Raw genomic sequence first — 15,755 nt, 5'->3', positions numbered from 1 at the left:
AGAATTAGGGAGGGACAGCAGAAATTGAAACGTGCAGTAAAAGTGAATAATTATGCCAGTAGTCAGGTCGGGTAGCTCCCTAGGAGTGTAACCTGTTTATCTCAATTCTGTCTGACCAGCATTTTCTGTCTTAATTCCCAACGGTTGTGTATTCAGACTGAGTTTGTCTTAAAGTCTTTCTAAGAAGCATGCCGATTTACTTCAATGTTTCAAAAACTTAGGCAAATCTGAATTTCTTAGAACTTCTTTGCAGAATGCTATACAGCACAGAACAGCTAGGTTCAATCCATTGCACCTTTGGTTAGCGCTGAATCTCCCATCTACTTTAGATTCCTTACCGATCAGTTTTGTTGATCACTAACTACTTGAACTGTTCATTATGTTTCCACTTCATTACCCTTTTCTAACATGCCCCATTCTTGTTTGTTTGACCCTATCCATGAGTTGAGAGCTACCAGCTGCTCGACACAAGGATAGTCTCTGGTTCAGTGAGGAAATGCAAAAGGCTGTGCCAGGAGTAACAAGCCTATTGGTGCTGATCTGATCGTGTTACAACAGAAATAAACACAGCAAAGCACCATGTTATTGCCACAGACATCCAATTCTGCAACAATGCAATGAAGCCAAATCTTTGTGGACTTAACCCATCCCATTCTGAATTGTGATGGACATTTTATGAGAAGAGGTGACCTCAAAAATAGCCAAATCCTATATGAAATTAGAACTGGCGTTGAGTACAAAAGACTGGCTTAAAGCAATTTCTTCACACAGAAATGCTCAACAAAGTGCATTCTGACCTCTGCTTGAGATTGATGCTATCCCAGAAACTAGCAATTTCATTATTTATAAATATAGAGAAATAGCCAAGTCCCTTTGATATTCAGTAACATCACCCTCAATGGCATTTGTAAATTTCTGACCCAGCCATACAAATTGTGTGGTTGTAAGACTTGCCTTCTACCTCCATCATCTGCAAAGCACATAGCTGGGATGTGATGCAACACTTTCTGCTCAACTGGATGAGTTCCACTTCACTGCTCACAAGACAATCCAGACTAAAAAGCCAACTATACTGTGTTCTCTTGCTTCGCCATTGGTACTTAACTAGATTTTAAAAGATGTATTACTTGTGCCATTGCTGGCAAGGTGCTCTGCTTCTTTGATGGGATGCACTGAAGAACACAGCTCTTCCCCACAGGGGAACTCTTCTGAATTAATTATTTAATAGATTACCTTAAATTTATTTTCCTGAAGAGGTAGATAGGGTGGTCAAAAATGCTTTTGGCATATTGGCCTTCTATTCAGTATAGAAGTTGGGAGGTCATGTTGCAGTTGTGTAAGATGGTGGTGAGGCTGCTGTTGAGAATAGTATTCAGTTCTGGGCACCATGTTATAGGAAAGATGTCAAGCTGGAAAGGGTACGGAGAAATATACGAGGATGTTGCCAGGACTAGAGGGTCTGAGCTATAGGGAGAGGTTGAGAAGACTGGGACTCTATTCCTTGGAGCACAGAGGATATGGGGTGATCTTCTAGAGGAGTATAAAATCACCAGAGGAATAAATTGGGTAGATGCCCAGTCTCTCGCCTAGAGTAGGTGAATCGAGGACATAGGGTGAAGGGGGAAAATATTTAATATGGATCTGAGGGGTAACTTTTTCACACAGGGTGGCGGGTGTATGGAACAAGCTGCCAGAAGAGGTAGTTGAGGCTGGGATCATCCCAACGTTTCAAAAACAGTTACATGGCTAGGACACGTTTGGAGGGATATGGACCATATGTGGGCAGGTGGGCCTAATGTAGCTGGGACATGTTGCCCCGTGGGCAAGTTGGGCCAAAGAGCTTGTTTCCATGCTCTATGACCAAGCGGGTGAAGCCTGTTGAATTGATGTCCAGTGGGTCCCTCTGTTCTCGGGGGTATGGGAGTGCAGGATTTTTGCCTCAGCAGAAATTAACAAATCTTTGGTCAGGATGGTTTGAGAGTTGGAGGGGAAGAAACAAACAGTTGCATTTCCATGCATTCTTTGACCTAGGTGGGGGTTGGTGTCAAGGAAGACTTGACTAGGTGCAGTTGTACATCCTGTTGATGATGACTGCACATTAACTTGTTGAGATTTAGTTTTGTGGGTAACAGGTGACAGGTGAGTAGTGTAAATCAGCAATTGAGAATTGATCCAAGCAAATAGTTTCAGCTGTGCTGGAATTTATTTTAATCTTGGCTTGTTAAAAAGCTCAGAAGCTGTTTGTCCCAAGGGTTACAGCCATGGATTTAGGTATCAGGAAAGTGAGCACACATCAGATCAAGCTGCAGCAACAGCATCTCAAATACTCTGCCACTTGGAAGAGCAATGTCCTGGGAGTACCTGTCACCACTCAGACAACAGGAAGGTCCTGAAGATGACATGGATGACCGTCCATGTAATGAGTGTCCTGCCACCACTGACTGCACTAGGTGAATCCAATGGGTCTGGAGATGGGGGTGGCCAAAAAGCAAATAGTGCTAGGTTCTCAAATGGCAGCTACTAGTCTAAAACCCCCAAGCTCATCCAACTGATTAAAATAAGTAATCTGAAGAAATCCTGTCATTCCAGCAGTAAAGTATTTTAATTAACATAGAAAATAGATGCAGGAGTAGGCCATTCGGCTGTTTGAGCCAGCACCGCCTTTCAATATGATCATCTAAAATCATCACCTGCTTTTCCCCCCATATCCCTCGATTCCATTAGCCCTTACAGCTATATCTAACTCTCTTGAAAACATCCAGTGAATTGGCCGCCTCTGCCTTATGTGACAGAGAATTCCACAGATTCACAGCTATGGGTAAAAACTTTAAAACATTTTTTTTATTGATAGTTATTTATATTTTAGAATTACCAAGGTGAATTCATTTTGAAGAAAGGACCTGACCAAAATGTCAACTGTTCATTCCCTCCCCTGATGCTGTCTGACCACCTGAGTTCTTCCAGCCCTTTGTTGTTTGCTCAAGATTCCGCATCAGCAGTTCCTTGTGTCTTCAAATAAATCTTGCTATGTCTTCATTGTTAATTGCTGCTGCCAGGCCAAAATTAGAGGTGTGATGAATTTGTTGTCTAATACAGAACAACTCTGTTGAATCGTTGAAACATCAGCTCCATAATAAAGTTCAGGAGGAACAGATGATGGAAAAGGACACGGTGCTGGAGTGTAACTCAGCGGGTCAGTCAGCATCCCTGGAGAACATGGATAGGCAACTCTTTGTCCATACAGAGAGCCCTATCTTTGTTTCTACAAAAAGTGATTTGATTGCCTGCTGTTTGATTAAAGACTTGAAGCTGTGTGGTGAAATGTGCTGGGAAGATGATTTCCCTAATCCCAAACGTGGCAGAGATGTGAAAACTTGACCTGTCCAGTTCCTGTTGCCATTGCAGTGTGGTGTACAGTCAGTAATGCCTTCCATTGGGAGTCTAGAGAAGGTAGATCAGTTTCTTCAACTCATCACTTATTTGACAGCCTTGAAACTTCCACATCAAACCACTGAAATCGGCCTCTTCCACTTTGTCCTTCTCCCTGTCTTCAATCACTTTGTTCTCATTCCTGGAAGGCAGGAACGGGGAGGGGGGGTCACCATGTTTGCAATCTCGCTGAAGTAGGTATATGACAGGACATTTCTACAAGCCCAGCCCTGCCAGCGGATCTTTTTGAAGGATTACATACAGTAATAATGCTATAACCAGCTGGAGCAAAGGGCGGGGTAATTTAAAGACCAAGGAACCAGAAGCTAGGAAAAAATACTCAATGCGAGCGGGGTAATAGATGATCACGGGCATTAAAGTGTCTCGTGTCTAGGTCAGCTACTGCAGGCTTGATTAACAGATAGTGGTGGCACTAGAACCAGCCTGAGTGCAGGTGATTGCTGCCCCAAGAGTTGATTTAGTTGACATTTCCTGGAGTTGTCTGCATTGGTAACAGATACTATTAGATAGTTAGCAATCTTGTTGTACGTGCCCCCTTGGGCAAGAGTGACCATAATATGGTTGAGTTCTTCATTAGGATGGAGAGTGACATTGTTAATTCAGAAACAATGGTTCTGAACTTAAAGAAAGGTAACTTTGAGGGTATGAGACGTGAATTGGCCAAGATTGACTGGCAATTAATTCTAAAAGGGTTGACGGTGGATACGCAATGGAAGACATTTAAAGACTGCATGGATGAACTACAAAAATTGTTCATACCAGTTTGGCAAAAGAATAAATCAGGGAAGGTTATCCATGGATAACAAGGGAAATCAGGGATAGTATCAAAGCGAAGGATGATGCGTACAAATTAGCCAGAAAAAGCAGCATACCGGAGGACTGGGAGAAATTCAAAGACCAGCAGAGGAGGACAAAGGGCTTAATTAGGAAAAGAAAAATAGATTATGAAAAAAAACTGGCAGGGAACATAAAAACTGACTGCAAACGTTTTTATAGATATGTGAAAAGAAAGAGATTAGTTAAAACAAATGTAGGTCCCTTGCAGTCAGAAACGGGTGAGTTGATCATGGGGAACAAGGATATGGCGGACCAATTGAATAACTACTTTGGTTCCGTCTTCACTAAGGAAGACAAATAATTTGCCGGAATTAGCAGGGGACTGCGGGTCAAAGGAGTTGGAGGAATTGAGTGAAATCCAGGTTAGCTGGGAAGTGGTGTTGGGTAAATTGAATGGATTAAAGGCCGATAAATCCCCAGGGCCAGATAGGCTGCATCCCAGAGTACTTAAGGAAGTAGCTCCAGAAATAGTGGATGCATTAGTAATAATCTTTCAAAGCTCTTTAGATTCTGGAGTAGTTCCTGAAGATTGGCGGGTAGCAAACGTAACCCCACTTTTTAAGAAGGGAGGGAGAGAGAAAATGGGGAATTACAGACCAGTTAGTCTAACATCGGTAGTGGGGAAACTGCTAGAGTCAGTTATTAAAGATGGGATAGCAGCACATTTGGAAAGTGGTGAAATCATTGGACAAAGTCAACATGGATTTACGAAAGGTAAATCATGTCTGACGAATCTTATAGAATTTTTCGAGGATGTAACTAGTAGCGTGGATAGGGGAGAACCAGTGGATGTGGTGTATCTGGACTTCCAGAAGGCTTTCGACAAGGTTCCACATAAGAGATTAGTATACAAACTTAAAGCACACGGCATTGGGGGTTCAGTACTGATGTGGATAGAGAACTGGCTGGCAAACAGGAAGCAAAGAGTAGGAGTAAACGGGTCCTTTTCACAATGGCAGGCAGTGACTAGTGGGGTACCGCAAGGCTCAGTGCTGGGATCCCAGCTATTTACAATATATATTAATGATCTGGATGAGGGAATTGAAGGCAATATCTCCAAGTTTGCGGATGACACTAAGCTGGGGGGCAGTGTTAGCTGTGAGGAGGATGCTAGGAGACTGCAAGGTGACTTAGATAGGTTGGGTGAGTGGGCAAATGTTTGGCAGATGCAGTATAATGTGGATAAATGTGAGGTTATCCATTTTGGTGGCAAAAACGGGAAAGCAGACTATTATCTAAATGGTGGCCGATTGGGAAAGGGGGAGATGCAGCGAGACCTGGGTGTCATGGTACACCAGTCATTGAAGGTAGGCATGCAGGTGCAGCAGGCAGTAAAGAAAGCAAATGGTATGTTAGCTTTCATTGCAAAAGGATTTGAGTATAGGAGCAGGGAGGTTCTACTGCAGTTGTACAGGGTCTTGGTGAGACCACACCTGGAGTATTGCGTACAGTTTTGGTCTCCAAATCTGAGGAAGGACATTATTGCCATAGAGGGAGTGCAGAGTCGGTTCACCGGACTGATTCCTGGGATGTCAGGACTGTCTTATGAAGAAAGACTGGATAGACTTGGTTTATACTCTCTAGAATTTAGGAGATTGAGAGGGGATCTTATAGAAACTTACAAAATTCTTAAAGGGTTGGACAGGCTAGATGCAGGAAGATTGTTCCCGATGTTAGGGAAGTCCAGGACAAGGGGTCACAGCTTAAGGATAAGGGGGAAATCCTTTAAAAACGAGATGAGATGGACTTTTTGCACACAGAGAGTGGTGAATCTCTGGAACTCTCTGCCACAGAGTTGAGGCCAGTTCATTGGCTATATTTAAGAGGGAGGTAGATGTGGCCCTTGTGGCTAAGGGGATTAGGGGGTATGGAGAGAAGGCAGGTACGGGATACTGAGTTGGATGATCAGCCATGATCATATTGAATGGCGGTGCAGGCTCGAAGGGCCGAATAGCCTACTCCTGCACCTAATTTCTATGTTTCTATGTTTCTATACTAGCATCCCACAGCTCTCGCCAATAAGGTCAAACACTTGCAGCCACATCCCACTTCCCTTGACCATTGGCCAACTTTGAAGTGCTTTGGTCCAGAGACATGACTGCCTCCTGCATCAAACAGTGCAAATAACTTCCCTGACGCAAAATTCATTCATGCCACTAAGGAATATTAATAGCCAGAATTTTGTCCTGGCACATGCTACAGGAAAGGGAGGAATAGATAAAACCCAGCGGTTTCAGTTGTGGCTGCTGTTCCCAGCACGTTGTCGAATCCTCAGTAAACCAGGGTCTGACTAACAGTGGAGCAAAGGATATATTGGATCATGAGGTTGCAGATTATGGAGATAAATATTTTTGTTGGCCCACATAATTCCCAGATGCTTGAGTCTCTCCCAGTTGGCACACTACCAGAGCCACGCAGCGGGATCACTCGTGTGTGAACAGGACTTTGCCTTCAGGCTGTGGCTGCCCCACCAAGCAATATCATCATGGACAGGTGCATCGACCACTGGTGAGGGGTGTCAGTATGGGCAGGGTCATAAGGAATAGGAGCAGAATTAGGCTATTTGGCCCATCAAGTCTACCCCGCCATTCACTCATGGCTGATCTATCTCTTTCTCCTAACCCCATTCTCCTGCCTTCTCCCCATAACCTCTGACACATGTACTAATCAGGAATCTATCTCTGCCTTAAAAATATCCACTGAAAGGGCCTGCCTTTAGGGGCAGTCTGTCAGGTTCTGTGTTGGACTGGGTGGGCACTGGGGGGGTTGAACAAGTTAAGTGCTTTCCCTAATGTTGTTTCACTGAACTTTCACCACATGGGTGCTCTGTCTGCAGAGTTGATGCTCGCACTAAATGCACCAATTTCCAGTGCCCCCAGGATGGATGAAATCGACTGGTAGATGATAATCCAAACCACCCGAAACTAACAGAACCGCTGCTACAGCAAGGAACGCAAAGCTTCCTCACCCCCTCTTGCACTGAATCTCCACTCAAACCAAAGTCCCAGCACCAATCCTTTAGAGTCTTAGTCATTGATTGAAAAAGTGTATGGAAACAGGCCCTTCGGCCCAACTTGCCCACACCAGCCAACATGTCCCAGCTACACTAGTCCATACCTGCCTGCGTTTGGCCCATATCCCTCCAGGCATGTAACTTTTGATAGTCCCAGCCTCAACTACCTCCTCTGGCAGCTTGTTCCATACACCCACCACCCTTTGGGTGAATAAGTTACCTCTCAGATTCCTATTAAATCTTTTCCCTTTCAACTTGAACCTATGTCCTCTGGTCCTTGATTCCCCCACTCTCGACAAGTTATTCCTCTCATGATTTTATACACCTTTATAAGATCACCCCTAATCCTCCTGCACTCCATTGCGTAGCTACCAAGCCTACTTAACCTCTCCCTATAGCTCAGCCAAGCTTCCTTACGTTTGCCTGCTTTGGCCTTCACTCTTAACAGGGACGAACACATCCTGAGCTTTTGTCAGCACACTTTTAAAAACATCCCACTTGGCTGATGTTCCTTTCCACTCAAATAACCTGCTCCAGTCAACTTGAGCGAGACCTTCTCATACCCTCAAAGTTGGCCTTACCCCAGTTGAGCATTTTAACACGTGGACCTTCTCTGTCCCTATCCATAACCATCTTAAACCTAATCGAACAGTGGACACTGGTGCCAAAAGATTCCTCCACAAACACTTCAGTAACTTGCCCTTCCCACTTTTCCAATACTAGATCCAGCTCCTCTCACGTGTGGGGGGGGCTCTACATACTGCTTGAGAGAACTCTCCTGAACACTTTTGAGGAATTGTACCCCATTTAAACCCTTCACATCGTGATTTTCCCAGTCATTGGGAAAGTTAAAATCCCCGACTACAACAACCTTATTTGACCTGCTGCTGTCTGCAATCTCCTGGCATATTTGTTCTTCTAATTCCCGTTGACTATTCGGGGGTCTGTAGTACACCCCCAACAAGGTGTTCATCCCTCTCTTGTTCCTCAGCTCCACCCATAGAGCCTCACTAGACAAACCGTCCACAATGTCACCTTTGACCACTGCCGTGACATCCTCCTTAACCAGCAATGCAACCCTCCTCCCCCTCCCTCCTCTTCCCCTCCCCCACCCCTGTCTCTTCTGTATCCCGGAACATTGAGCTGCCAGTCTTGCCCCCTCTGTAAACTAGGTTTCCATAATGGCTACAACGTCCCAGTCGCCCATGCCCAAACCTAAGCTCATCTGCCTTACCCGTCAGGCCCTTTGCATTAAAATACGTGCAGTTTAAACCTACCCTCCTTCCTCACTCTCCGCCTTTCACCTGCCGATTCTGTCCACTAAACCTCCCCTCACCATCCTCCACACCAACATCTAACCTCTCGCCTGCCTCTGTCCTGTATGAGATCCCACCCTCACTCAAGATAGACACAAAATGCTGGAGTAACTCCGCGGGACAGGAAGCATCTCTCGTCCAGAAACATCACCCATTTCTTCTCTCCAGCGATGCTGCCCCCCACTGAGTTACTCCAGCACTTTGTGTCTATCCTAGATGTAAACCAGCACCTGCAGTTCATTCCTACACCTTTACTCACTCAGACGGTCGGTAGAGGAGGCGTTCGGTCAACGCGCTGAGCGGCAGGAAGAGGCGCTGGGAGAAGCTGGTGGCGTGGTCCGCCTGTAACACGCCCAGCAGCTGCCTCACTTGTAGCGGAGTGACCAGGTCCTTGTACAAATCCAACAGAGCCCTCGCCGCTTCCTGCGAGACGAAAGGCAGATTATTGTCCAAATGTAGATGGGATTGGGAGCGAGGAGGTCTGGTGCCGGGGTCACAAGGTCAGGCAGCTCCAACTGGTCGCTAGAAGCCAAGCCAGGGTGGACAGGAACCTCGAGTCATAGTGATACAGTGTGGAAACAGGCCCTTCGGCCCAACTTGCCCACACCGGCCAACATGTCCCAGTTATACTTGTCTCACCTGCCTGCGTTTGGTTCATATCCCTCTAAACCTGTCCTATCCATGTATCTGTCTAACTTTCTTAAACGTGGGATAGTCCCAGCCTCAACTACCTCCCCTGGCAGCTTGTTCCATAAATCCACCCCCCTTTGTGTGCAAAGGTTACCCCTCAGATTCCTGTTAAATATTTTCCTCTTCACCTTAAACTTGCTGGCAGAGGGTGTCCCGAAACAAGTCATGGACCAGGGACTTGTTCTCCCGACCTGGGACAACGCTCTCCCCGGGAGTTGGATGCACGGCTACTCCCGACAGCAAGAACTGGGGGGGGGGGGGGGGGGGGGGGGGGGGGGGGGGGGTATCGAGTGGTGACACGTAAATACCAGGCCTTCCCTCACCAGCGGATCCTGGTGTCTCCCCCCGGGAGAGAGGCGACGGTGGATGTAGGGGAGGCAGCGCACAGATAACGAAGGGTCGGTGATCGCGTCCTTGGCCGGCGGTTGGAGGTGTGAACTGTTCCCGAGGAGCGAATGGTTGACCGGGAACTTGTGAGGGGAGCAGGATATCACCCGCGGGCCGCGGGACTGGGACTGGCGGTGACGTTCCCCGCAGTTCCCACTGTCTGCTCCCCTGTGCCGGTCCGTGTGTCGGGAGGGCGGTGCAGAGAGCGACGGTGCCACTTGTTACCTGGAAGGAGAGGAGTCCGTCTCTGTCCTTGTCAAACTTGTCGAAATATCTCTTGTAGTGAGCTTGCCTCCGCGGACAGACGTGGCAATAGTTCATCAAGTAACCCCGCGGCGACAGACCTGGACACGTGGATTCAACGAGTGGGTTTATCAGCAACTGCCCCGGGTGACAGGGAATGACCAGCACAGGTCACACACAGAGCGAGGCTCCCTCAACACCCATCACACACTCCCTGGGTCGGGCATGGGAGGGGGTCGTGGGGTCGGACTCACCTTCCAGCTGTCGCAGGTCACTGGGCAGCGAGAATCTGCAGAGTCGCTGGGACAGGGCGAGGCGGCCCTCGACGCGCGGATATCTCCGCACCTGCACACGTGGAAAACCCGCAGTCAGCCGCGCATAACGCGCTCTCCCTCGCCAACCCTCTCCCCCGTTATCTCCTCTACCCCCCCCCCCCCCCACCCCCCTCCCTCGAGCCGTTATCCCCAACTCTTCCCCCCCCCCCCCCCCCCCCCCCCCCCCCCCCCAATCTGTCTTCACTATTTCTCCAGCGTCTCCTCCTCCCACTCGCAGACGCAGCTCCGGTCCCCGGCGCCCAGACTGAGCCGCTCTCGCCCAGCTCCGCCTCCACCAGCACTCACCGACGCTTCGTACCTGGCGATCTCCACAGCCGCGCCGAGTTCCGGGGGCGGGCGGTGGCGACGCATCAGCTCCTGGAGCGCAGCCTGGGACGGGAGGCAGGGGGAGGGAGTGGCGGAGATAGATGTGAGAATCACGCTATCGATCATGTTCGCATCTACACTCCCCCCCATTCAGCAACACTTCGCTGCCTCGGCGATTCACGAGCTCCTCTGGAACCGTCTTCAGTGAACGTCTCCGTCCCCACCACAGCCCCAGGGAATGCGTCTCACATTCCAACCACCCTCTGGTTCCCCTCCAATCCTCGACCCATTTCCCCCAAACCCTCGTCCTCTGGTTTTCGACACCTCGCAGTGGGAAGATTCCGTTAGCCCTAAGAACTAAATCTAACTCTCTCTTGAAAACATCCAGTGAATTGGCCTCCACTTCCTTCTGTGGCAGAGAATTCCACAGATTCACAGCTCTCTGGGTGAAAAGGTTTTTCCTCGTTCCCTACGATATCCTACGACCCACCTTCACTGTGCCCCGGGTAACTGTGTTCGCCTGTCAAGAATTCCCTGCGCTCCAGAGAGAACAGACGTCGGTCTCCTGGGGACAACGAAGCTCCAGCACAAGTCCTGGTGAAAACGGCGACCAGAACTGCACGGGGTGCTCCAGTGTGGCCTGACCAGAGTGTCACAAACTTACACAAGCCCTCCCTTGCTCAGGGGCCCGGCGCTGCGCCGCATTCACCGCCAGGGGTCTTTGTACCCCAAGAGGCCTCCGTTCTCCAACACTCCCTATAAATGGCCCACCCTTCATTAGACCCATCAAAGTCAACCTCCTTCCTTGCGTTCTCGCTCTAACCCCCCCCCCCCCCCCCCCCCCACACGGTCAATGATCAACACCTGGCTGCAGCTTTACAGACGGCATCTGGAATATTGGTCGCCCCATTTCAGGAAGGATGTGGAGGCTTTGGAGAGGGGACAGAGGAGGTTTACCAGAACGATGCCCGGATTAGAGGGTGTTAGATACAAGGAGAGGTTGGACAAACTTGGATTGTTTTCTCTGGACTGTTGGAAATTGAGGGGAGACCGGATTGAAGTTTTTAACATTATGAGAGGCAGATATTGGGGCCTTTGGGCAAACAGACAGAACCTCCCTCTCCAGGGTGGAGACATCAAAGGCTAGAGGGCCGAGCTGTGAGGTGCGCGGAGCAGGGAACGGGTGGGGGGGGGGGGGGGGGGGGGGGGGTGGATACGAGCTGGCAGAGCAGAGGAGATTGGTTTAACTTGGAATCGTGTTCAGTGTGGACACTGTGGAATCGCGGCCGGAACTGGGAATTGGCACAAAGTGGGCTGAGGTCGGGGTGGTGCTGGGGCGAGGGGGGCAGCGAGGGGGCATGAAGCCCCTAGATCTCGCGGCCCTAAGCTTAAACTTGTGAAGCTTCTACGTAAATCCGACCCTAGGGGCCCATCGCCCGGTGAGTGCGGGTCTCGGGACACGGGGTCATAAGGAATAGGAGCATCATTAGGCCATTCGGCCCATCAAGTCTACTCCGCCATTCAATCATGGCTGATCGATCTCTCCCCCCTAACCCCATTCTCCTGCCTTCTCCCCATAACCTCGGACACCTGTACTAATCAAGAATCTACCTCTGCCTTAAATTTATCCACTGAATCCCACAGATTCACCACCCTCTGACTAAAGACATGTCTCCTCATCTCCTTCCTAAAAGAACGTCCCTTCATTCTGAACTAATCCGGGGGCCGGACTCACCCGCGGGTCGTATATCAGCGGGCTGCCGCCGGGCGGCTCCGGGACGTCGGGGTCTCTCCTCGGCTTCTGCCCTTTACCGGCCCGCGGCTTCCGGGCGGCGGCTCCAGCGCTTCGAGGAGAAACAACATTCATTGGCGATCCGCAGTGTCCGCATCATCGCCGACCCCACTCACCCCCCCCACCCCTCCCCTCCCCCCACCCTCCCTCCCCAGTCCCCCTCTCCCCCCCACCCCCCCCCACCTCTCACCTACACTCCCATCGCCTCCGTTCTCGCCCTTCCCCAACATCCCCCTCTTCTTCCTCCACTTCCCCTTCATCCTCCCCCCCCTCCCATTCCAGTCCCTCCTCTCCCCTTCTTCTCTCCCATTCCCCACCCTCCATCTACCCCCCGCCCCTGGCCGGCACCCACCCTGATGGCAGCCTCCAGACCCCGGCCCCTTTCCTCATGGTGCCCAGAGTCACTGGGAGCCGACGGGTCGCCTCTCTCAAGACTCGGGCAGAGACCTCCCTCTGACCGGCTGTGAGCCGCTGTCCCGGTCGCTGGGCGAGTGCTGGCTTCTGGTAAACACGGGCTGGGGCGGCTCGACCTCGCCAGTCAACCCCCCCGCTGATGGCTCCACGCCTTCCCCAACCAGGGCGCCTTGCCCCGCGCTTCCTGCTGCAACCTGCCCGCTCCTGGCGGGCCACCCGGGGCAGCTGCCAAATCACTCACTGCTGGAGTCAGTTTGACAACCAATAAACCTTGGCGTGGCCACACAGAGCGGTGGAGGAAGTAGGGAGGGGCGGCACGGTGGCGCAGCGGTAGAGTTGCTGCCTCACAGCGCCTGAGACCCAGGTTCGACCTCGGCTGCAGGTGCTGTCTGTGTGGAGTTTGCACGTTTTCCCCGTGGCCGCGTGGGTTTTCACCGGGTATCCCAGTCTCCTCCACACTCCAAAGAAGTGTATAGAACGATGTATTAATTCTATCTTTGTAAAGTTATGATGTTGTGAAATAAAAATGATAAATAAAAAGGCAGAGCCCATCAAGAATAAAATAAAATGTATGACGAGCATTTATAGTTTCAGAAATGATGTCAATAGATCAATGCATGTTATGTGTGAAATTGTAATAAAGCTTTTAAACACCAACTGGGGCATGGTGACCAAGGTTGATGTACATAAACATTTTAACAAATATGCTCGATGCACTTAAATGTAGTTTTGGGTGATGCTCAAAGTTTGTTACTGAAACACCCCTGAAATATTGGATAGGACTCAATCATTTATTAGTATTTATGGTCATATTCTGTTATTTTGTACAATGAAAATATATTTGAGGAAGTTGAATTATTTTACTTTTCTTTCCTTTTCTGTTTTCTCTTCTAATGTTGTTCAATCCACAGACGCTGAAAAGCCTAAAGCAGGTGAATCCCCTCAAGCAGCACTTCCTGATGGCGAAACACATGAGCCGCCCCCAGAGAGACGGCTTCAGTCCATGACAAGTGATGGTCAACAAACAGCTACTGTCGAACACCCTGACCGCAGGCATGGCCCACCAGTGCATTGCATCATCTGTAAAGGCTCAAAGTACATCAAAGAACAAGCTACAGGCAAACGAAAAGTAGAGAAATTAGTACGATGTGAAATAAAACATGGGGGGCTGTTACTAACTGCTGCCGCCATGAAGCAAGATGAAGCATTGCTGTTATACATATGAGATAGAGATCTTGTAGCTATTGAAGGTCTTAATTTAAGGTGGCAAGATACCATAAATCATGCCACCGTAAATACACAAAAGTTGTCACTAATTTTGCAAAAATTAGTAAACAAGATAATCATCGGCCGGTGTATGAGAAGTCCTACTCTAGTATCTACAAGAGAGTCATCGAGGAGAGAATCATCCGTGGCAAAGAGATCTTAAGACTCACTAAACATAACTAACTCCTCATCAAGGAGGTTCGAGAAGTTAAGGGCTTGGATGCATCAACTCACAAGACAGGCCGCTTGAAGGCAAGGTTGAAGAGATCCCATCCTGTCTTATGTTTTATAAGGCAATTAGAAAGTGATATTGTATTTGTAGAATCACTTGCTGCTGAAGAGCTGGTTGAAGGCGTTGTACAAGATAATTCAAGCGAGGACTGTGAGAGCAGCAAAATTGTCGATAGCCAAAGGAAGGAACATTGACTGGGCTGATCTGCCTCCAGCCCCAAGCACCTTGCTAGAACTGACCCACACTTCATGCAAGAAAACTAGCTGTGAGAAGTCAAATACAGTGAAAGGAAGATGCTGATGTCAACAGCATGGTGTGCCATGTACTGAAATATGTAAGTGTGTTGACTGCAGAAACTCTCTTACTGGTGAAGATTCAGATGAAGAGTCAATGGTTCCTTGACATATTAACTTTGTCATTTTCTTTGATACCACTGAGCTTTTACATCAGTATAGAGAGATCTATTAATAAGATTAATGAATTAGTGTGTAACTTATTGCACTAGAGTTTGTGAATTCCTTCTCAATTATTTTTCATCTAATTCTGTACCAAACTTCAAGTAGATACTAGAGATGAGTCACAAAAGTCAAAATCTAGACCCATTTTGGATGTACGGCCCGCAGTCTGAATGTGACGTGTTTCAGGAAGTGGCCGTTGGATACGGACAGTAAATGGTAGAGCACTAAGGAATGTCGATGGCCAGAGGGATCGTGGAGGTCAAGTCCACAGTTTTCTCAAATATCTTCACAGGTAGATCAGATAGTGAAGGCATATGGCATGCTTGGCTTCATAAATTGGGGCATAGAACCGTGGGGATGTGATGTTCCAACTTTACAGAACACTGGTTAGACTACACTTGGAGCATTGGGTACAGTGTTGGTCACCACGATACAGGAAGGACGTGGTTATACTGGGGAGAGTTAAGAGGAAATTCACCAGTATTTTGCTTCCAAAGAGGGCTACGGAGATAGATTGTGTGGGCTTTGCTTTTGCTGGTATTAAAAGGCTGAAGGGTGACGATAGATATATAAAATTACAAGAGGCTGAGATAAGGTCGATAATCAGAATGTTTTTCCCCATGGCAGTGTTTATCATAAACTAGAGGGTATAAGTTTACAGAGAGAGGAGAAAGGAGATCTGAGGGGTAAGTACCTCCTCCCACAGAGAGTGCCTGTTATATGCAAAGTACTGCCGTGGAGGTGTTGGAATCAGATACAATCACAATGTTAGACAGGCCCTAACAGGAACCAATAACGACAAACAGGATTCGTGTAGATGGGGAAAAGGAGGTCTCCAGGTCCCTTCTCTGTGGAGTCTCACCGTAATTAAATTGATTGAATTGTAACTATGTTTATTGATGAGGGTGGTGGGGCACATTGACTTCAGTAAGGCCTTCGACACACTCCAGTTGGTCCCACAATTGAAAGAGGGTGATGGGGGAGGGATGATTTTCTGTTGGGGGGGGTCTGTGACC

General features: G+C 48.6%; 1 protein-coding gene across 1 annotated transcript; it reads right to left on the bottom strand.

Moving 5' to 3' along the window:
- Window positions 1–1,539: 1,539 nt before the first annotated feature.
- Window positions 1,540–12,932, bottom strand: LOC129710624 (uncharacterized). Its single transcript, XM_055657762.1, has 7 exons — window positions 12,722–12,932; window positions 12,313–12,421; window positions 10,557–10,640; window positions 10,191–10,281; window positions 9,919–10,037; window positions 8,876–9,039; window positions 1,540–3,571 (listed from the first exon to the last, which is right to left on the bottom strand). Exons 1-7 carry the CDS (start codon window positions 12,757–12,759, stop codon window positions 3,442–3,444), a joined length of 735 nt encoding a protein of 244 aa, XP_055513737.1. The 5' UTR covers window positions 12,760–12,932; the 3' UTR covers window positions 1,540–3,441.
- Window positions 12,933–15,755: the final 2,823 nt, after the last annotated feature.

This window comes from Leucoraja erinacea, chromosome 28 (assembly GCF_028641065.1).
Source record: "Leucoraja erinacea ecotype New England chromosome 28, Leri_hhj_1, whole genome shotgun sequence".
NCBI classification, from domain to species: domain Eukaryota; kingdom Metazoa; phylum Chordata; class Chondrichthyes; order Rajiformes; family Rajidae; genus Leucoraja; species Leucoraja erinaceus.
This window is presented reverse-complemented; position numbering and strand designations above follow the sequence as displayed.

Coding starts and splice junctions, on each gene's coding strand:
- LOC129710624 (XM_055657762.1), bottom strand. CDS start 12,759: ATGAGGAAAGGGGCCGGGGTCTGGAGGCTGCCATCAGG. Junction 12,422..12,721: donor GTCTGGAGGCTGCCATCAGG/GTGGGTGCCGGC, acceptor TTCTCCTCGAAG/CGCTGGAGCCGCCGCCCGGA. Junction 3,572..8,875: donor CTCCTCTACCGACCGTCTGA/GTGAGTAAAGGT, acceptor CCTGCCTTCCAG/GAATGAGAACAAAGTGATTG.